The following is a 23,653-nucleotide window of genomic DNA, read 5'->3' on the forward strand; positions in this document are numbered from 1 at the left end:
CACTGACATTAAGTCCTGGATGTCCAAAATGTTTCTTAAATTTAATGATGATAAGTCTGAGTTCATTCTGTTCTGTCCCAAAAATTCCATCAGTCCGTTTGCTACTAATCTTGGTGGTCTGTCAGGTAGTCTTAAACAGGCTGCTAGGAATCTTGGGGTAATATTTGATGCTAACCTCAGTTTTGACAATCAAATTAAACATGGTGTTCAGTCATGCTTTTTCCAACTCAAGCTAATCTCCAAAATTAGGTCATTTTTATCAATTGCCGCTTTGCAAAAAGTTGTACACGCTTTTATCTTTTCTCAGCTCAACTGCTGTAATGCACTTTATTCTGGTATCAGCGAGGGCTCACTCCATCGTCTGTAGCTGGTACAAAATGCCGCTGCTCGGCTCATTACAGGGACAAGTAGGCATGACCATATCATTCCTGAGCTTGCCTCCCTACACTGGCTCTCTGTTATATTTCGAGTTGATTTTAAAATTTTACTGCTCACTTTTAAGGCTTTAAATGATCTTGCTCATTTATACATTTGTGATTTATTGACTTGGTATGTCCCCCCTAGACCATTAAGGTCTGCAGATGGAGCCCTGCTAGTTATTCCCAGGTCTCGATTGGTTACAAAGGGTGACCGGGCTTTTGCTGTTAGAGCCCCAACACTATGGAACGCTCTTCCTGCTGAGCTAACTGCTTTTAAATCTCGTCTTAAAACTTTTCTTGGTAACACTTTAGTATGGGGAACGTAGTCACCATTAATTAGGTGCTTATTAGCATGCAAATTAGCAACATATTAGCTCTTAATTTGTCATTATTACATACTCATTGATGCCTTATTCTGCATGGCCTTATTATACAACCAGTAAGCCATTAATAATGAGTTTTCCCTCTATAACCTCAGAATTATTGCTTATTAGTAGTACCAGCTCAATATGCTTTGCTTAGTATGGACTTTATAAGGTGGTAGTACCACAAGAAGAGTTATTCTCCCTTACTAACACTTAATGAATATGGGCTATCTTACATAACAAAACACAAAACTACAAGTGTTAATAGTGTGAATAAGTTTTTGTTACTTAGAATATGTTCCCCATACTAAAGTGACATCTTGATCATTACTAATTCACTAGTAATTAAGTTTTTTTTATGTTCCCCATACTAAAGTGTTATCCTTTTCTTTTTATGGGAGCTTTTACAAATGTTTGATATTTGTTTTTATTCTTACTGTTTTTATTTTTACTCTTAATTGACCTTACTCTTATTCCTGCCTTGTCTGGTTTTATCTGTTTTTTGTTTTTTTGTTTTTTGTGAAGCACTTTGTAACATTATTTTAGAAAGGTGCTATATAAATAAAATTATTATGTTATTATTATTATTATTCATATCACGATATAGCACATTTTCTGTAAATTCAATGAATAAATAGTTTATATAAAATGACCACATGGAAAGGTCTATTTCTTATTACATTTTGAATTATATACTTGACAAATAAAAGGTACTTAGCCATATTTGATTATTTTTCTCCTTTCATTTAGAACATTTGTGCAAATTTTCAATTAAGCGTGTAACAAAATATAAAATATTAATGTGTGAGGCTAGTGGTGTTTGAGCCTGTTGTGGGGACCGGCATGTGACACATTTGCAAAGTAAGGTTTTCTGGTCCGTGTCACACTTTTCATACCCAAACCACGCCCATACGATAGAAGTAGCCCCTCTTTTAGGTACAAGCTCCTCGTCTGGTCGGAGTCCTGTTCGGAATTACCCCATTCTGCAGTCACTATCCTCCATGTTTGTCTATACTGCCTTCATGCAAACTTCCTGCCTGCGTCCGTGCTGTTCAAAGAGCGGAAAGGGTCGCCCAAACGACGAAAAATATTGCTGTAAAGAGTGTGATTTGCAACACAGTGAAAGAAATAATAGAGCTCAATATGAAACGATAGACGTTTTCTATTGTCACTCAATATATATTGTCATATCGCACAGCCCTAACATAGCCTATATGTGGTTTGAGACATGAAGCAAGCTGATTGGTTGTGCAAAGAGCAGTGGTATATGAAGTCTTAATTGGTTGTAACAATCTGGTCAGTTATGAGATATCTTAGTGATCAGGCTTAGGGCACTCACGCCCTGAAACCAACCCATCAGCATGCTCTGGCACCCAAGAGACGTGCCGACCATGCCAAGAACTCTTACCTCGCAAGTGAGTTACCATACAGGGGAAGGGGAGGGAAGGGAAGAGAAATAAAAAGTTAATGCTAAGGGAGTGGTTCTTCTGTTGCCTGTGCACTGAAATTAAACTAATATTGATCCAACAAACAAAAAAAACAAACATACAACATGTCTGACATCCACATAGAAAGCATAACAACTGCTGGAATGTCATAACAAAACAGGGAAAGGGAAGGATCTGATGTTGTTCAGAAGATGTCTGTCTCAAACATAACATAGTTTGGGCAGATAGTGGGTGGGGATGGGTAAAAGTGATGACTGGCAATCAGTATTCATTAAAAGAGGAAGAAAGTGTAAAGGCTGAGAGAGAACCTGGTCTGGTCCTTGCTGGATTTGTCCTACCTGAAAAGTTGCGGGTGGCAAGCATTGTAGTCAGGATGGCGCCCTGCAGAGGTACAAATGGACTGAATGAAGGGTCACTCTGTAAACTGTTCAGAACAACTTCCGCACAAAGAATTGTTTCCTGAGCTGCTCACGACTCAGGAGGCGGCTGGTTTTGTCTTGGATTTGCCTTTTAGGTTTTCCTTTTGGAAATGTTTTGCAAATTCCAGCTAACATTTTTCGCTATCATGCGTTTCGGTATCTTGTCTAATTGTATAGGACAATACAAACATGGCTTCTGTTCAGTCAAACAACACCTGAAGTGAAGATCAATGCCAGGTAACACGACCAGTATTCATTCTTCTAAAAGGAGATAAACACATATTGTACACCGTCTCCTGCTGGTAAGAGGCTCCTCCTCACCTTGAGTTTCCTCCTAGCGTTGAATTTCTTCAGGCACTCCACAGTCTCCTGTCTGTGCATCATTGACGCTACAGTTGAGCGTTGCTATGGACACAAAGGGAGACGACAGTGATTCAGCGGGGTGTGTTTGTGGCAGACCCAATGCGTTTTCACATGTTGCATCGACCAACTACTATGTAGAGCACGCGTTGATGTGGAACATCTGGTGTTGTGTAGTTATGCATGTGTATGAGGGAGAAGAAGCGATACATACGCAAATCCAAGGGTGTTTGAGTGCGTCCGTGGCAGTGACCCGCTTGGCCGGGTTGATGGTCAGCATTTTGTTGATGAGGTCTTTGGCCTCCGGGGTCACTGTGTCCCACTCCGGGGAAGGGAACTGCCAGAAGAATCAGAATAAGAATCAGAATCAGAAACACTTTGTCATTTCATTTCATGTGGCATCATTTCCTCCCGCCCACAGCAGCGCAACACAAAGACAAAAACACACAGCCACAAACTAAAAGAACACATATTTCCAAACTAACACATATATCTAAACTAAAAAAAATAAAAAAATCACTGTCCAGGAGAACGAACGCCAGCCAGGATGACTGTCGGAACGGCCGGTCTGCATGGGCTAGCAGTTAGCTTAGCCTGCCCCGCTTCTGTGTCCTGTCAGACCACCCTCGGTGTGTCCTCTTCAGGCACAGCTCCAGGCAGGGCCGTGGTCCCTGGGCCCACAGGACACAGCAGACCATGCTCTCCCAGCCGATCCAGCACCACCTCTCCCAGCCATCAAACCAAGACACACTTAGACGCAGACGTGGACAAAGACACTGCATGGACGGTGCTGGGTGAGGCTGCCGCAAACTACCATTCATACCTGACTGCCACCTTATACAAATGTTCCCCTGTGTAACAACTGCACAGTCCATTTGCACAATTCTTTACTTGAGCTCTGCTCTTTTCCCAACTATCCTCCTGCAGTCACATCTCTCCATCCATTCCGCAATCGTTGTGGAAAGCAGCAAACAAGATGAGTCCGTCAAAACACCCTTAGATTATTCCCCAGATTAAACAAGACTTGAATATGGAATTTATCCATTATTTTATTTATTTATTTTTATCCCCCCCCCCCCATTTTTTTCTCCCTAGTTGTACCCGACCAATTACCCCGCTCTTCCGAGCCGTCCCGGTCACTGCTCCCCCCCCTCTGCCAATCCGGGGAGGGCTGCAGACTACCACACTCAGACTACCGCTTCTTTTCACCTGACAGTGGGGCGTTTCACTAGGGGGACATAGCGCGTGGGAGGTTCACGTTATTCCTCCCAGTTCCCCCTCCCCCCTGAACAGGTACCCCGATCGACCAGAGGAGGCGCTAGTGCAGCAACCGGGGCACACACCCACATCCCACAGACACGGACTGTAGGGACGCCTGACCAAGCCGGAGGTAACATGGGGATTCCAGGATCGGCCTGGATTTGGACCACTGAACTGCAAGTTTTTCCCCCTCCTTCCATCCATCCCTTTACTTCATTTCCTTTTCTACCTCGTCTTGCCTGTCTTCCCTCTTCCACCCTCCCTCTCCTGCTACCCCCCCCTTCCTCCCCCTCTTCCTCCCTCTCTTTCTCTTCTGCTCCAACCGACCAGGCTGTTCAAGCAGAGGGAGAAGCTCATTTACACAGCTTCAGCAGACTGTTTGGCTTTTGGCAGCTGTCCCAGTGGTCTTGAAAATAAACTTTAAAATTGGGACAGGCAATACAGATGGGAATACAAACAGGAATACAGACAGGAATACAGACAGGCAATACAGACAGGGAATACAGACAGGCAATACAAACAGGAATACAGACAGGAATACAGACAGGAATACAGACAGGAATACAAATGGGAATACAGACGGGAATACAGACAGGAATACAGACAGGCAATACAGGCGGGAATACAGACAGGCAATACAGACAGGCAATACAGACAGGAATACAGACAGGGAATACAGACGAGAATGCAAATAGGAATACAGACAGGGAATACAGACGGGAATACAGATGGGAATACAGACAGGCAATACAGACGGGAATACAGACAGGAATACAGACAGGGAATACAGACGGGAATACAGACAGGAATACAGACAGGCAATACAGACAGGCAATACAGACGGGAATACAGACAGGGATACAGATGGGGATACAGACAGGCAATACAGACAGGAATACAGATGGGAATACAGACAGGAATACAGACAGGGAATACAGACAAGAATACAGATGGGAATGCAAACAGGAATACAGACAGGCAATACAGACAGGCAATACAGACAGGAATACATATGGGAATACAGACAGGCAATACAGACGGGAATACAGACAGGAATACAGACAGGGAATACAGACGGAAATACAGACAGGAATACAGACAGGAATACAGATGGGAATACAGACAGGAATACAGACAGGAATACAGACAGGCAATACAGACGGGAATACAGACAGGAATAAAGGGATTAAAAAAAAGACGAGGGAACTAAAGAGTTTTAAGAAGAAGAGGAACTCACATCATAAGCCCCGGCTTTAATCTGCTGGTAGAGTCTGTGTTGGTCCTCGTCCCAGAAGGGAGGGTAGCCCACCAGCAGGATGTACAAGATCACACCTACACACACACACACACACACACACACACACAGAGTTAATCCTGATAGACACTGCAGTGACACGGGAGTCAAGAAGAGCCTGTTGGAGCTGACAGGACATAATCACGAGGAAAAGGAAGTGCAAATTACAAATGACCGACACAGCCATCACACGTGTCAGATTTACAGCAGCTGTTAGTTTGCAAGGTGTGAAACACCCCCCTCCCCCCCCCCCAAATAAATAAATAAATAAATAACTTACTAACGTGCATCTGTTTTAAGCATCGGGGGGATTTTTTTTTTTTAAACAAATGACTGCTCAGCATCCGCATCGGGGGGCTTCTGGTTTATGACTGAGAAGTGGTTCACCGGGAAAATATGAAAAACACTGACGATGAAACTGACTGACTGGAAAACACAACGCTGCCCCCCGTCCCTGTAGACCCCGCCGCACAGGTGTGTCCGCCGTACCATGCATGTGTGTGTGTGTGCATTTGCAGTGTCTTTGGTATCTATAAGAAGTTACAATCCTATTCTATTCAACTTCCTGGCACCCGCGGCGATAAGGGATGGGTGCTGAAACCCGGTATTAAAAGGGCACCGGTGCTAACTCGTGACCTTGCACCTTTTATCTCAGCAGCTGTGTTTCTAATGTGCAGCAAGATGAAGACGCTTTCACCGTTCCCACCCCAGACGAGAGCTCTCTGCAGCCCGTTGTATATGCGAGCCGAGGGGGCGGGGCCAGCTCTCTCTGCCCCGCCCCCCCCCCCACACACAAAAACACAGCCTGCTCTTAGTGAAAATGACGGAGAGAAGTAAACGGTCATAACTCGGATTATATGGGGGCGTCCCGGTGGCGAAGTGGTCTATTCTATTCAACACAGGGATCGCCAGTTCAAATCCCCTGTACCATGGGGGACCGGACTTTCAACGTCGCTGCCCCAAACTCTGGAACGCCCTCTGCCCAGCGACCCGCAACTCAGACTCCATCACCACCTTCAGAAACGAACTCAGACTCCATCACCACCTTCAGAAACGAACTCAGACTCCATCACCACCTTCAGAAACGAACTCAGACTCCATCACCACCTTCAGAAACGAACTCAGACTCCATCACCACCTTCAGAAAAAAAATCAGACTCCATCACCACCTTCAGAAACAAACTCAGACTCCATCACCACCTTCAGAAACGAACTCAGACTCCATCACCACCTTCAGAAACAAACTCAGACTCCATCACCGCCTTCAGAAACAAACTCAGACTCCATCACCACCTTCAGAAACAAACTCAGACTCCATCACCACCTTCAGAAACAAACTCAGACTCCATCACCACCTTCACAAACAAACTCAGACTCCATCACCACCTTCACAAACAAACTCAGACTCCATCACCACCTTCACAAACAAACTCAGACTCCACCACCACCTTCAGAAACGAACTCAGACTCCATCACCACCTTCAGAAACAAACTCAGACTCCATCACCACCTTCAGAAACAAACTCAGACTCCATCACCACCTTCAGAAACAAACTCAGACTCCGTCACCACCTTAAGAAACAAATCAGACTCCATCACCACCTTCAGAAACAAACTCAAGACTCCATCACCACCTTCACAAACAAACTCAGACTCCATCACCACCTTCAGAAACAAACTCAGACTCCATCACCACCTTCACAAACAAACTCAGACTCCATCACCACCTTCACAAACAAACTCAGACTCCATCACCACCTTCACAAACAAACTCAGACTCCATCACCACCTTCAGAAACAAACTCAGACTCCATCACCACCTTCACAAACAAACTCAGACTCCGTCACCACCTTCACAAACAAACTCAGACTCCATCACCACCTTCAGGAACAAACTCAGACTCCATCACCACCTTCAGAAACAAACTCAGACTCCATCACCACCTTCACAAACAAACTAAGACTCCATCACCACCTTCAGAAACAAACTCAGATTCCATCACCACCTTCACAAACACACTCAGACTCCATCACCACCTTCACAAACAAACTCAGACTCCATCACCACCTTCACAAACAAACTCAGACTCCATCACCACCTTCAGAAACAAACTCAGACTCCATCACCACCTTCAGAAACAAACTCAGACTCCATCACCAACTTCAGAAACAAACTCAGACTCCATCACCACCTTCAGAAACAAACTCAGACTCCATCACCACCTTCAGAAACAAACTCAGACTCCATCACCATCTTCACAAACAAACTCAGACTCCACCACCACCTTCAGAAACGAACTCAGACTCCATCACCACCTTCAGAAACAAACGCAGACTCCATCACCACCTTCAGAAACAAACTCAGACTCCATCACCACCTTCAGAAACAAACTCAGACTCCGTCACCACCTTAAGAAACAAATCAGACTCCATCACCACCTTCAGAAACAAACTCAAGACTCCATCACCACCTTCACAAACAAACTCAGACTCCATCACCACCTTCAGAAACAAACTCAGACTCCATCACCACCTTCACAAACAAACTCAGACTCCATCACCACCTTCAGAAACAAACACAGACTCTATCACCACCTTCAGAAACAAACTCAGACTCCATCACCACCTTCAGAAACAAACTCAGACTCCATCACCACCTTCACAAACAAACTCAAAACTCTTCCAGGCTGGCTTTCCCCTCAGAGTATTACGCTCCTTTACATATATATTTACTATTCTCATATATAATATTCATTTTCCATGTTTGTGTTACTTTTATTTCGTTTTTCATTTATCACCAACACCGTTTCTTGTTCTGTACTACTGTTCGGTGTCCTTGGCTTTCCTGAGAGGTGCTTTAAATCCAGTGTATTATTATTATCAGTGTAGGAGGCTGAAGCCCTTGTGCTAACTAGACAACTAGGAGAGACACACACACACACTCACACGCCTCAGTAGTCTCTTCTCTGCTTGGACTGATTATATCACACATTGACTGGAAAACAGGGATAATTCCCAAGTATAAACATTCAATATACCGAAACCTAATTTGTTACATTGAAACTGATGGCTCATCATTTTGCGAGCAGACCCATCACCAGCATGACTGGCCTCAGCGACGTGTTGCAACATGGTGTACATTCTTCACGGTCACTTGATGCTCTGCAGCGTTGGCCTCTGAAAGGATGTTCCAACAATGCCGTCTACATCCAGGCTTCATCTGACCTGCCCCAGTTCAACCAATCAGCACGGCCCTCATGCTGCCACAACCCCCCCGCCCGCTTTTCTTCGCAACTGTACTTGCCCAATTACCCCAGTCTTCCGAGCTGTCCCGGTCCCTGCTCCACCCCCTCTGCTGATCCGGGGAGGGCTGCAGACTACCGCATGCCTCCTCCCATACATGTGGAGTCGCCAGCCGCTTCCTTTCACCTGACAGTGAGGAGTTTCACCAGGGGGACGTAGCACGTGGGAGGAACACGCTATCCCCCCCCCCCCGATCAGGTGCCCCGACCGACCAGAGGAGGCGCTAGTGCAGCGACACATACCCACATCCAGCTTCCCACCCGCAGGCACAGCCAACTGTGTCTGTAGGGACGCCCGACCAAGCTGGAGGCAACACGGGGATTCGAACCGGCGAGCCCTGTGTCGGCAGGCGACGGAATAGACCGCCACGCTACCCGGATGCCCCCCGCTGTCACAACTTTGATTCCATCCAATGACAAACAGGGTTATAGGGAGGTAATCGGGGTGCGGCTGTATCTTACCACAGGCCCACATGTCCACCGGCTTGCCGTAGGGATCTTTCCTCAGCACCTCGGGAGACAGGTACCCTGGAGTTCCTGCAAAGCCTGGGACAACAGACACACAGGTACATTAACACACACACACAGACACACACAGACTAACACTTACATTAATAGAAACAAATACGTGCCGTGCAATGCTAACATAACACCTATGCCACTCGTCACACGGGGTAGTTGAGGAGAGGTCACACTTTTTGGGCCAAGGTGAGCAGCACCAAAAACCTTCCTCTCCACAAATGGTAGTTTTTGCACATCGAGGGGAGAGAAAGTAATCCAAGTTCTCGAGTGGCCTCAAAGTCTCACCGCGGGTTTGGTTACGAAGCCCCGCTAGCTCCTCAGGTGACGCCTTGTTCTGGGGATTAGGCTAATTACGCCTCGGTTCTACAGGGACCGGGGAGGAGAAATGGGCCTGAAATCCATGTCATCTCAGTTTGATGTAAGAGCCCTCAGCGGCGGCCCACCTAGTCCCACATTCAGGTAAACGGGCTCCCGGAGATGACCCGGGGCTTCGCGCGATGACGGGGTGTGGCGCCAGATAATCATTCGGTAGGGAGTTTTCTTCCCCAAACGCAGAAGCAGCACACACAGTGTGCTATTGAGTTATTGTGAGGTGTTGTGTGTAGGGAGATCTAACAACCAGACTGGCAGGATGTTACAGGTACATCTTCATCTGACGTCTCATTTAAGCGGCTCGTCCAGTACCCGACAACCCAGAAGACTTGCCGTCTGACTTGTAACCTGACTGTATTGATTTGTGCACCCATGTAGCGACGGACAGGATGTTGTGTTGCCGTAAAGCCTCCCTGAGGCAAACGTGTAATTTGTGATACCGGGGCCAGACGAATAAAATCGACTTGACTTGACGGACGGCATGTGTGTGTGTGTGTGTGTGTGTGTGTGGGTCTGCAGGACTGTTGGCATGCACTCACCGAACCATGCTTGCTGGTCTCCCTGCACCTCGATGGCCAGGCCGAAGTCCGCCAGCTTGACAGCCGCCCCCTTCAGCTTGCTAGCTAGGAGCAAATTCTCAGGCTTGGAGTGGGGAAATACAGACACACACGGTAAATACTGGTTCCCCGACACGCGGCGCTGCATGACTGACTGCAGATTAGCATTTCTGAGGGAGGACACTTCAGTCCTTTTAGCGGAGGCTCGCAGGCAGCTTTTAATAGGCAGGACTCTTAACGCGGAGTACCAGGGACAGATATCCATGTCGTGTGTTTTGACCAATGGCTGAGCTCGAAGCCAAGTGTCACAACTAGCCAGTCCATCCGTCCGTTATCCAAGCCGCTCACCCCGATCGGGGGTCGCGGGGATGCTGGAGCCTATCCCAGCAGTCATTGGGCGGCAGGCGGGGAGACACCCTGGACAGGCCGCCAGGCCATCACAGGACACACACACACACACACACACACACACACACCTAGGCAGAATTTAGTATGGCCGAGTCACCTGACCCACATGTCTTTGGACTGTGGGAGGAAACCCACGCAGACATGCAAACCCCACATAGAGGACGACCCGGGACGACCCCCCCAGGGTTGGACTACCCCGGGGCTCGAACCCAGGACCTTCTTGCTGTGAGGCCACCGCGCCACCCAACAACTAACCAGTCTAAAAGGTATATGCTTGCTGGGGGCTGGCATGGTCACCGTCAGGCTCTATGCCCAGGGGTAACTCAACACACACACACACACACACACACACACAGACACACACACACACACACAGACACACACTCGGACTGTCATGCTGCACCATTGCAGTCCAAGAGGCTGCTGCCGTGTAACAGGCCCGTTTCCTTCAGCCAGTGGCCACGGCTGCTCTCGGCCAGGCAGCACGCGCCTCTCTAATTGGACGAGATGACGGCAGGCTGTTGCCTAATTGGCCGTTGCCTAATTGGCTGCTGGGAGGACGCCGGGCGAGAGAGGCCGACGGCGACTCACGTCGACCCCGGCGGCGGCGGAAAAGGGACGGGAGACTGGGCGGGGCCTCCGTAAAGGTCTCTCAGCTTGGCCACGGTAAGTGCCCGTGTGTGAGATGACATTTTCAGACTAATCGCCTTTAACGAGCCGAACAGGAAGTTCCTCACAGCGAGTGGGCCCTAATGTAACGACACCAGAGCGGGGGGGGGGGGGCGCCCATGATACCGTAGCCTTTGAAGGGAAGTGGGGGGGGGGGGTTTTCCCTCCCAAATAGCGCGCATTTCCTGCACCGTATCGATCCCAACCCACCCACACCCTTGTGCCAGATGGGATTAGTGCGTTATTTACTCCGAAAGCCATCGGTCACGCCATCCCTCCAACCCCCCCCCCCACCCCCACCCCCCCACCCACTCTTAAACACAACACACTTCATGGCTGCTTGTGGAGTTAGTAGAGCATTTGTGAATCAGGGTTTGTGCAGTTCAGGAGGACATGCTACGGAGGAGGAGGAGGAGGTCGCTACGGAGGAGGAGGAGGAGGTTGCTAGGGTGGGTGCATTCAACAGTGCCATGCAGTCATTGCAAACCCCCACCCCCCCACCACCACCACCACCATGACACCAATGCCCTATCCCAACCCTGGAAAAGGACTTTGTGACCCCTTTGGGGCGGGTGGAGAGGAACCAAAGGAGGGAGAGAAGGAAGTCGGAAGGCAAGAAAATGGGGGACAAAGTTTGACCGGTGAAACTGTCCACATGGTTACCATCAGGTCACACAATCTGGTCACACAATCTGGTCACACAATCAGGTCACGACACACAGTAGCAAGACAACCATTGTTGGTCCAAGACTTGTTATAGCCCTCTTTTCTGCATCCCTGGACGGTCTTAAAATGCTTCATGGTGTCCTCCGTCACGAGTCGTGGGACCACAAGTACGCCTGGAGGGACGGGTCCTGCATCGCTGGACCTGCCGTTTGTCATCACTAACCTCTAACCCTACACACACTGTAAGCCCAGCTTCCGTTACAACTGTGTGTAACTTTCAGGCTTGACAATCAGGATGCATAAGACATATTGACACACAGCAAGACAAAGCGACTGACATATTCCATTGCACACACACACACGCATACGCACACACACACACACACACACACACACACACACAAACATGCAAAAATATGCACACACACACACACACACACACACACTACACAAACATGCAAAAACACACACACACACACTACACAAACACGCAAAAATACATACACACACTACACAAACATGCAAAAATACACACACATGCACACACACACACACACACACACACACACACACACACACACACACTACATAAACATGCAAAAATACACACATACGTACATTACACAAACATGCAAAAATACACACATACACACACGCACACTACACAAACGTGCAAACACACACACACTACACAAACATGCAAAAATACGCAAACACGCACACATGCACAAACACACACACACACACACACGAACACTACATGAACATGCAAAAAGACACACATACACTACACAAACATGCAGAAATACACACATACACACATACACGCACGCACACTACACAAACGTGCAAACACACACACACACTACACAAACATGCAAAAAAACATACACACACTACACAAACATGCAAAACACACGCAAACACACAAACAAAGTTTTGCCGGGAGGCTGTGTGTGTGTGTGTTTTGCATGTTTGTGTAGTATGTGTGTGTGTGTGTGTGTGTGTGTGAGTGTGTTTTGCATGTCTGTGTAGTGTGTGTGTGTGTGTGAGTGTGGTTCATTTCAGAATGATGAGGATTTATGAGGCTTCTGGCGGCTGGTGTATGATGGCAGTAATTGTGTTGTGTAACACAGACCGCCATAAAGGAAATGTGATTACTGGCCTGCTAATCTAGCCTGGCAAGTCCGCCTCAAACCGGGGGCTTCTATCGTTACCCCCCCCCCACACACACACACACACAAACACACACACGGTACAGTTATACAGCTGAGGCCAAAACAGCAGAAACCAACACCCCCCCCCCCTCCGATCTGCACGCTATCTTGGCGGCGACACGCCACGCTATCGATGAAGGGCTGACATGTGGCCTGGTTCCACTGAGAATGGAGGGCAGTAATAAAAACCAAAAAAAAACAAAAAACGAGGGGGTGGGCCTCGGACCTCATGCAGTCATGCAGCATTTACATGAAACACAATACCATGTGGACGGTCACAAGAGGAGGGACGAGGAGGGAGGAGCGGCGACGGAGGGAATTAGAGGAGGCGGAGAACAGCGACCGGCGAGCCACCCAGCAGAGAGCAGCACGGCCGGGGGGAGGGGGGGGAGGAGGGGGAGGAGGGGGTCTTTGGTCTGATACAACCTGGCCCCGCTGCAGTCACACGTCTTGGCCATCTTCCAAAATAAAACGCCACTTTAGAAACACATCTAACGGGCGTCCGGGTGACACGGCGGTCGAGTCCGTTGCCTAGCAACACGGGGATCGCGAGTTCGAACTCCCGTGTCGCCTCCGGCTCGGCCGGGCGTCCCTACAGACAGAACCGGCTGGGTCTGCGGGTGGGAAGCCGGGCGTGGGTATGTGTCCTGGTCGGGGCGCCGGTTCGGGGGGGGGAGGGGGGGGGGCAGCATGATCCTCCCACGTGGTGAAACTCCTCACTGTCAGGTGAAAAGAAGCGGCTGGTGACTCCACGTGTATGGGAGGAGGCGCGTGGTCGTCTGCAGCCCTCCCCGGATCGGCAGGGGGGGGGGGGGGGGGAGCAGAGACCGGGACGGCTCGGAAGAGTGGGGTAATTAGTATAACTGGGGAGGGGGATTTTTTTTTTCTTCTAAATAACTCAAAGCACATCTAAGCTGGTCACTTGTTTCTGGGCGAAGACAACCCTGTGGTACCTGAAGTGTGCGTTTGTGTGTAAAATTGTTTATCGGGCAAATGTTGCTACACACTGTGAGACGGTATACCGGATCTACCTGCCCAGACAGAACGCAGACGTGCCGTTTTTGTGGAGGTAAACCGAGCCTCCGACACACCTGGCTCATTTGGTTAGCAAATCCGAGGCGCGCAAAAACCACAGAAACTGACACGAGGACTGGAAATGGGAACGTCCGGGGGGGTGGGGTGGGGGGGGGGGCGTCTCAGCTCGGGTACGAGGACAGGAGCTCCCGTTTTCAGGTCCGTTAACACGTTCATGAAGCTGCGGCGGGGGCGGGGGCGGCGCCGCTGAGTAGCGTGAGTATCGTGCTATTTTGAAAGCTTCCTCCATCCATCCCATTACCCACGCCGCTTCTCCTGGTCAGGGTCGCGGGGGGTGCTGGAGCCTATCCCAGCAGTCCTTGGGGCAGCAGGCGGGGGGACACCCTGGACAGGCCGCCAGGCCGTCACAGGGCCGGGACACACACACACACCTGCACGTCTTTGGACTGAGCACCCGGAGGAAACCCAGGCAGACACGGGGAGAACATGCAGACTTCACCCAGAGGACGACCCGGGACGACCCCCCTGGACTACCCCGGGGTTTGAACCCTTTATAAGATATAAAAAAAGAAAAATGGTTGTGATTGGGAAACTGGGCAAGACACGTTGAGAGGTGCAACCACGCAATGACTCCGCGTCCGGCTGATTTATGGTGGATTAGGGAAACGAGGAGGCCTACAGAAGTCTGGCAGTGGACCAGAAGAGGGCTCAAGGGAAGCGGACCAACTGTAGAGATACAAGTGCGGAGACGTGGCCGAGGGGCTGCTTTCGACAGGAGGCGGAGCAAAGAGGGAAGAGAAAAGGGGAGGGGGGGGTGATGAGGGGGGAAAGAAAATTGGGGTACATTTGAGCTCGTGTTTTCTCCCCCACCGCGTCTACTCACCTTTAGGTCGCGGTGGACCACACCCATCTGGTGGCAATGGAGCACAGCCTCAAGGATCTGCTGAATGCAATGACTGCATGCAAACACCAGGGGGCGTGAGTTAGTGACAAGCTTCCACACACTCTCTGCAGCTCTTGAGCTCACGTTGAGACTTGGGGAGCAGCGGGCCCACCGCTGACCGCGTTAGCGGGAGTAATCGACTCCTCCTTTGCAATCACCATTGCCCACCGTCCCTTGACTATTGCACTAATGGGCCCTAAGGGCGAAGACAATGTGCGGAGGCCGAAGTGAAGCCCGGCTTGAAATTTACCCGATGATATGTTCCAAAATGGTGTGATTGATGCCATGGCGGCCAACTGGCGTGAGATTGCTCGTTACAGAGCAGAAATTGACTGGCGGTGGCAGCGTCGTACCCCCGGCAGACGCGTGGCCTCTGTTCGCCCCCCAAGTCTCAAGACAGAAGTGGTGTTAGCTCCTGGCCAACCGGAAGCCTGACCCTAGGAGGCAGAGGAGGGAGATGGAGGAAACAGTGGCAGGTGGCGAGGCAGAGGAGGGTGAGCGGTACATCCTGGTCCATATTCCTAATACCGGGGCGGGGGGGAGGGGGATTAACAACCCCCTGATCGCCAGGCACCTCCCTCCTCCTCCTCTCTCTCCAGCCTCCCTTGGGTCGTGGCCTCACAGCTGCTGTTTCAGAGTGTGGTTTGTGACAGATGCTACATGCACTTTGTGCCCTGGAATGGGGGGCGGGGGGGGGCGGAGAGTGGAGCCGGATGGGATCTGCCACCTCCCCCAGGCACTACCAACTCCTCCCCAGGTAACCCGCCACACTGCCCTCTGGTGCCACCTTTGACCTGGGGCAATTTTACAAGAAGCAGTGGATGGCTGTGGGTAATAGTGACTAGTGGAGAAGGTAGGGGTGTGTGTCTGTGTGTGTGGAATAAGCAGCGCTTGGTTACTGGTTAATAGATTAGGAGGCAGAGGAGCAGGGTGAGGTGCCGGAGGTGGGCAGGCCTGTTGCTGTTGCTGTCGCTGTCATTTACTAACCTTCAGATCCCTGTGCACTATGCCATTTATGTGGCAATGATTAACACTTTCTAGAATCTGCTGTATGCAGTGACTGTGGAGGAGAAAGAGACCAGAGGCCAGAAGCAAACAAGGGAGGAGAGGAAGAGGGAAATCAGGAAAAAATGAAAATCAGAAAACAAACAAAAAAGGAAGACAAACAGACAAAATGATGGCAAAACAGCAAAACCCTCCCAGTTGAGAATGGGGGAAAAAAACCTAAGCGAAATGCACCTTTAACGCTTTAATATGACAGAACTATAAAATTCATACAGACTTAACAGATGAAGAACATTTAGAACAGGAAGTCTACCGGTCAATTTGTGCCCGCATCGGTTACTCTATGTGGGCCTGTTGAGTCTGGATTTGATCGGTCTAGATTTAGTAGGTCTCACGGAAAGCTAAAATAAAGAGAGCCAAGAGGGAGAAAATGCTGCTGTATCTCCAGTACCTGAGAAGGAAGAGGACAGCTCTTCCTCAGAGCGAGCCACAACGGCGATATTAAACTATGTTGACTCAAGAAGCTTGTCAGCCAAAATTAGGTCATAATTTCACCGATATGGACTCCAGATTACATTAAAAGGTTAAATCAGAATCAGCTTTACGGGCCAAGTGTGCGAGCACACCAGGGGTTTGACTCCGGTACTCAGCAGCTTCTAGCACCTGCAGAAATCACCCGCACAGAAATAAAGAAAAAACAAAACAGGCCTCGGCTCTGTGGTCTTTAGATTCTGGGGAAGGGTGGATTTTGTTCAGAAATAATCATTAGAAATCTGGGGAAATGCCACATGGAGTCTTGGTCCCAGCGGGTATTTAAAAGCTGGAAGAGCTTGTGGTAACCAGACCAGAGGGCAGAGGAAGAAGAGCTAGGATTGAGGTGTGAGGCATATCGAACACACAATATATGGATACGAGAGGGAGGAGAAACTATAGAAACAGTTATGTAACGCAATAACACGTACACCACAAATGCAACAGCATGAGGGGGCTGCGTATACTTATAGATATATGTGATTCATGCAGAACTTCTGTGCATGTTTATATGTGTGTATCTGCAAGTGCACACATACTATTGTATGTCCTGTTGAGATGTGGGTCTTTAAATATGTCTTAAGCAATGGCAAATTAGACGTATTTAACGGGCAACGTGTACATAAACATCCAGGACCTGAGATCTCTGCGGCCCAACTCTATGTTCTACTGACCTGGCATCAGCCTCACTGTAGTACTCCCTGGCCACGATGTCCTCGAACAGCTCACCACCAGTAACCCTGAGAGGAGGATGGACAGAAAGAGGAAAAGAGACGCGGGACGAGAAGAGAGAGACAGAGAGACGGAGAGAAATTCCAAATAAATAGGCATGATCATCTCTGTGGGGGGAAAGCTGGAGAGCGCAGGAATATTGCAAAATGACAAAATCTCATGAAGGCTCCATTTTATCACCCAGAGGTTGTTGTTTTTCCCCAAAGCAGCCAAGACAATGGAAGTAAAACTGTCTGTATGCGGAAATCAGTACGGCGAGAAGCTTTACCCTTTCTCTGATCGTATGACAGATTGAGCTGAGAACACGTTTCTTGTGGGACGATGGTGGCGTGGACTCACGCTTGCAGCGGCTTCACCCAGTACCGACTATGCATTTTAAAAGTCCAGTTTTAGTCGGACTGACGCAATAAATCCACTTTTTTCTAACACCACGTAAATGTCTATGTCCATGTGTACATCTGCGTGGGAGAGCTGGCGCTGGACCGGCTGGGAGAGCTTGTTCTGCTGCGTCCTGTGGGCCCGGGGGACCGCGGCCCCTGCTCGGAGCTGCTCCCGAGGAGGAAACACCGAGGGCGGTCTGACGGGACGCGGAAGCGGGGCAGGCTAAGCTAACCGCTAGCCCATGCAGACCGGCAGGTCCGAGTCATCCTGGCTGGCGTTCTGGACCAGTAGTGGATCTAGAGATTTTTCCTGGGGTGGCAAAGGGGTGGCAAGACTGTGTCCCAGAGGTGGCAGCCGCCACCCCTTGCCACCCTGTAGATCCGCGCCGGGTGAGGGGGAGGGGGGATTCTAAATCGGCGACTTCTGTTTGAGATGAGTTTGGTGCGGGTCTCGTTGACCTTCACCATGCGTGTACATAAAATATACTTTAAAAACATATTATCTGATTTATAAGTGGGGTGGCAACAGGGGTGGCAAGACTGTGTCCCAGAGGTGGCAGCTGCCCCCCCCCTTTGCCACCCTGTAGATCCGCCCCTGTTCTGGACAGTGGGGTTTTGGACTGTGCTGCACTAAGTGGACTGTGTTGTTAACCGGTTGTCGTTTGTCTTTCTTTGTTCTCTCTGTTTTTGTTTTTTTGTGGCGTCGTTTTTGGAAATGTTGGACACGTGTTGCGCTGCTGCGGGCCGGGGGGGGGGGGGGACGACATTTCATCTCTTTTGTGTTCACAAGTACGCAAGAGAAAAGACAACGCCACTGCTCCCGACTCCTGATTTACCTCCGGCCCCACGCGTTACTCCAGGGAGTCGAGCGACGCAGGCAGAGAACGCCGTTATGTTTGGACCGGGGTCAAAGGGTAAAGCGGGTCGACCGTTTCGCCGCCGTGCCCCTACCAGCAGCGGGGCGCTGTAAGCCATTACGCCATGCCGTGAGATTTAAGGGTATTTTTAGGGCGGCGTAAAAAAAAAGCTGACACTTTCCCTTTGCTCAGAAACTGCCGGAGGCCCTGGCTGCCGGGTTTGTCAGAACCCGCCGCTCGGCGAGCGCCCCTAGTGGCCAAATGTTTCTCCCCTCTTCTGCTTGTGGTCAACTCCATTTCCCCCTCACTGCAGCCTGACGGAGCTGTCACCATTCCAGACAGGGTTTCTTCTTCTTCTTCTTTTTTTACATTTGAAAGGCAGCAGTACCTTTTGTTCTGGCCGGGCCCCGTCCCCCTCCCCTCCCCCTCCCCTCCCCACGCCACAACCTTTTTTTATAGCTCATAATCAAATTAAATGCAGTGTTTAAAATAGGTTGGAGGCCATTTCTCTTCCAGCTGTCAAAGAGAAAGCAAGGAATAGCTGCTAACACACAGGAGAGAATGAGAGAAGGCAGCAGAGGGAAGGGGGATGACGGGGGGGAGGGGGGGAGGAATACTGATCTGCATTAGAGAGAGAGACGTGTATTATGTTCCCTGCTGTAAAGAGAGAATATTGATTGCCGTACTAACAAACTTGGATGGAAAACAGAATGGCGACTGGATGTACAGAGACGGGTTACAGGGTCCAACACTGATATCCTGTTTATCGTCTTCGAGTTAAACTTTTCTCTATTTAAAGCCATAAATCTATAAAAACGAAAACCGGGGCGTCCGGGCGGCGTGGCGGTCTATTCCGTTGCCTACCAGTATGGGCATCGCCGGTTCGAATCCCCGTGTTACCTCCGGCTTGGTCGGGCGTCCCTACAGACACAATTGGCTGTGTCTGCGGGTGGGAAGCCGGATGTGGGTATGTGTCCTAGTCGCTGCACTAGCGCCTCTCCTGGTCAGTTGGGGCGCATGTTCAGAGAGGGGAAGACTTGGGGGGATAGCGTGATCCTCCCACGTGCTACGTCCCCCTGGTGAAACTCCTCAACGTCCGGTGAAAAGAAGCAGGGATTCATTCAACACATTCCTCGGCTCAATGGGTGTTCAGTCTCATGCATCTTTTTCAGTAGAGTTCAATGAGAAATGGGTGCGGTGATCTGTCCAGGGGACGGAAATGAAGCCTCGACTATTTTTGTGTGTCCAATATCCACAAATATTCAATCAATCAATCAAACTTATTGAACTTGTTAAAAGAAAAACATAAGCAATAAAAACCAATAAATAAAATCAGCAACTTATAAGCAATGGGTAATTGTTGATTCATTGCTCTGTGCATAATTTGAATAGCTTTAAAATCAACAATCTCTTTAAATTTTAGCGCTTTTAGTTTGATAAAACGTGGATGTGTTCAGTCTCTCCAAGTGGTTTTATTTCCAATTCGTGCGGCTCTTTTTTGGAGGTTGGAGATTGGATGTGTGTTTGTTTTGTGTGTGTTCCCCCACACTTCCACACAGTAGGTAATGTATGGGAGAATGAAAGAGCAGTATAATAATAATAATAATAATAATAATAATAAACTATTTATACAGTACCTTTCAAAACCATGTTACAAGGAGCTTTACAATACAAGATGAAATAGTACACAGTCAAGATTAAAAAGAATAAAAATAGAAAAAACAAAGCATACGACCTGATCTGCTTCACAGAACAAGGTAAAACAGTCAGGATAAAGATCAGAAGAACGTAAAACATAGACCACTGAACCTGATAAAACAGAGTGTATAATTAAATCAAGTGAAATAAAAGCGATAAAAGAGAAATATAAAATTGGACAACAACATATTTACTCTAAAAAGCCTTCCTGTAATAGTAAGTTTTGAGAGGTGATTTAAAAGAAGACAGCGAGTTTGTGATGCTTGATTTAGTACAATGTTTATACGGACGCTTGATTTACTGGATCTTTGACTTTGTTCAGTATTGCAACTGATTTGGATAACCAACACGCGTCCTCCGTGAAAGTGGATCATCCCTTCAATAGCGAGTGCTGGCAGCGCTGTTGAATTGAGACTGGTCTGGCTGCAGCACTGGCACTCAGTGTTATCAGGTCTGAGAACACCGTCTCACGAGAGTCAGCCTAGAAAGATCTTTATATGAGCTTTATTAGTTTGGCAGACCGCTTCTTCTCCGATATTGTGACCAGTGTGTGGTCTTACACATCAGAAGCACATCCGCTCACGGTTCAAGCTCACCGCGGTGTTGTTGAACGTTTCGGGCTCCACCCTCTCCAAAACGAGAGCAACCACAAAACGCGTCCACAGTTTGGATTTTGGTGGATCAGCTATCTGAAAGTGATTAAAGGCGTCAGAAAAGACGCGTATTTGTACGTAGATATTGAGGATCGTATCTTTGGAAAGGGCGAAATAACTGTGCAAATAATGATTCCCCCTCTTTGTTTGTTGTCTCAGTGACGAAAAACAAAGTTGCCGCTTCGAGTGTATACGTTGTTGCACATTTCAGGAAAAACTCAAATCTGTTAAGGCTTATTATACCCCTCTCTCACCGAGACGTGTGACTCATTTTTTTTTTGTTTTACATGGTGATGGTGGTCGCCTGGTTCAGGTCCCCGGGCTGTTCCGATGGCATCTGGACACTGCTTGGCATCCTCCTCATCATATTCTCCATACATAAGTCCATCTGCCATCCTCTTTCAGTGTTGTATTGCGTAAATTGCGTACACACAACGTCCATTGCATGTTGTGCATCGTGGGAGAGAGATCCTCCTGCGTTGCTCTCCCTGATCTTTCCTCCCGGCTTTCCTCCCTGTTACAGGTTTTTCAGGGAGGTGCTCCTTAACCGACGCGAGGGTCTAAGGACAGGATGCTGTGTTGCTGTAAAGCCCCTTGGGGCAAATTTGTAATCTGTGATATGGGGGCTATACAAATAAAACTGCCTTCCACATCATATGACAAAATCCTTAAACTTAAGATGGTATTAACGTGTCAGTGTGCGGAATCTTCTAGTTCTTATAAGAGAGCGGTCATGATGAAGACACAGTGGACACAAACAAAGAAATCCACTTGGCACAACTGTTAGCTAGCATGGCTTTAAATCTAGAGAGCCCAAAGACGTGTGGAAGACACACAAAAGACACACAAAGGAGCATGAGCACACATTCACACCCAGCACCAACAGCTGCTCAAAAGATGCGTAACACTTCTGGAACAAAGCCAAAAGCATGTTTGTCCACACAAAAATGGACTACGATGGATTCACTAAAACGACTACAGGATTTGTTTTTCTATTTTTCATTGCATTATTATTATTATCATTATTATTATTTACTACTTTATTAATCCCCGTGGGGCAGCTCTTCCTCTGCATTTAACCCATCCTAGCTTTGTGGCTAGCAGCAGCGGGCAGCCGCCGTGCAGCACCCCGGGACGAACTCCAGTTCGCATTACCATGCCTTGCTCAGGGGCACAGGCAGGAGTATTAACCCTAACATGCATGTCTTTTTGATGGCGGGGGAAACCGGAGCACCCGGAGAAAACCCACCGCAGACATGGGGAGGACATGGAAACTCCACACAGAGGACGACCTGGGATGACCCCCGAGGTTGAACTGCCCCGGGGTTTGAACCCAGGACCTTCTTGCTGTGGGGTGACAGCGCTAACCACTGCGCCGCCCTGTTATAGCCAGTACCATACAGATTACTGCAGTATGCCCTGTTTTTTTTCATCATAAAAATACAACAGCATACAAACACAACTTTATTTCTGTGTGTAGAAAGCTTTTCACATACCGGTTCTCAAGGTTTTCCTGCAGCACTGCTATAGAGACGCTGTAGTACACTGCACACAATGTTTGTGTGATGAGAACCCCCCCCCCAAAAAACACAGGCAATAGTATGGTCATTTTTCCTGTGTTTTAACAGAGTCCATTTCGTATGAGTGTGCGCGAGTTAAATTTTGCACGATTTTATGCATACATGACGTGTGAGTGTGCGACACGTGTGAGGCGTCGTTAGGTAACGCACTGGCACACGAGGCGTGTTAGCGTTTATGGAGCGGAGCAGACGAACTCGGTGAAACAGATGGGGAAAATGAGCGCCGTGGGAACATAACACTTCCAATCTCCCATCATGCCCCACTGACCGGACATCAGGTCAGCAGCGTGGGAATACCTCTCTGGACTTGTTCACCTCACCTGAGCATGCTGATGCTGTGTGTGTGTGTGTGTGTGTGTGTGTGTGTGTGTGTGTGTGTGTGTGTGTGTGTGTGGACTTGTGCACTTACAAATCGAACACGAGGTAGTGGAATCCCTCCTCTGATATGCTGTCATGGAGACGCACTGTGGAGATGAGAGAGAGAGAGAGAGAGAGAGAGAGAGAGAGAGAGAGAGAGAGAGTTTTGTTAGAGATAATCCCTCCCAGAAAATACTTCCACTCATTTGGCCGTCTACATCAGTGTTTCTCAACCGGGGGTCCGCGGACCCCTAGTGGTCCGTGGTGTAATTGCAAGGGGTCCGTGAAAATAAAATATCTTTTAAAAAAAAGATCCTATGACATTTATAGAAATAGGATTATTTTACTCGCACTGCTGTTGGCCAGCGTGAGATAAAAACCAACCGTTTGAAAACAAGACCAGCTCAAAACCTGGTATGGATGGGCCGTGCTGGCCTATGTTAAAAATTGTTGCCAATTTTCTTTTTTTTTCTTCTAACTCCTTTGCTTTCTCTTTCTTCTATCTTTTTTCTCTTTTTTTTCTTTCTTTCTGGCTTCATTTTTTTCCCTCTCTTCTTTTCATTTTTTCTTTCCTTTTTTCTTAAAAAAAAGCAAGAAAAAAGAG

General features: G+C 48.6%; 1 protein-coding gene across 3 annotated transcripts in view; it reads right to left on the bottom strand.

Moving 5' to 3' along the window:
- Positions 1 to 23,151, bottom strand: part of LOC130130907 (calcium/calmodulin-dependent protein kinase type II delta chain) — a 46,061-nt gene extending 22,910 nt beyond the window's left edge. For all 3 annotated transcript variants that reach the window (XM_056300767.1, XM_056300766.1, XM_056300765.1), the window contains exons 1-9: positions 23,102 to 23,151; positions 17,467 to 17,532; positions 15,197 to 15,269; positions 10,301 to 10,403; positions 9,330 to 9,413; positions 5,509 to 5,603; positions 3,226 to 3,348; positions 2,973 to 3,056; positions 2,571 to 2,613 (exon numbers count right to left, since the gene is read on the bottom strand). In XM_056300767.1, coding sequence (XP_056156742.1) covers positions 2,571 to 2,613; positions 2,973 to 3,056; positions 3,226 to 3,348; positions 5,509 to 5,603; positions 9,330 to 9,413; positions 10,301 to 10,403; positions 15,197 to 15,223 — 559 coding nt within the window. In that variant the 5' untranslated portion in view covers positions 15,224 to 15,269; positions 17,467 to 17,532; positions 23,102 to 23,151. The remainder of the gene's footprint in view (positions 1 to 2,570; positions 2,614 to 2,972; positions 3,057 to 3,225; positions 3,349 to 5,508; positions 5,604 to 9,329; positions 9,414 to 10,300; positions 10,404 to 15,196; positions 15,270 to 17,466; positions 17,533 to 23,101) is intronic.
- Positions 23,152 to 23,653: the final 502 nt, after the last annotated feature.

The sequence above is a fragment of the Lampris incognitus genome, chromosome 20, assembly GCF_029633865.1.
Source record: "Lampris incognitus isolate fLamInc1 chromosome 20, fLamInc1.hap2, whole genome shotgun sequence".
Lineage (NCBI taxonomy): Eukaryota > Metazoa > Chordata > Actinopteri > Lampriformes > Lampridae > Lampris > Lampris incognitus.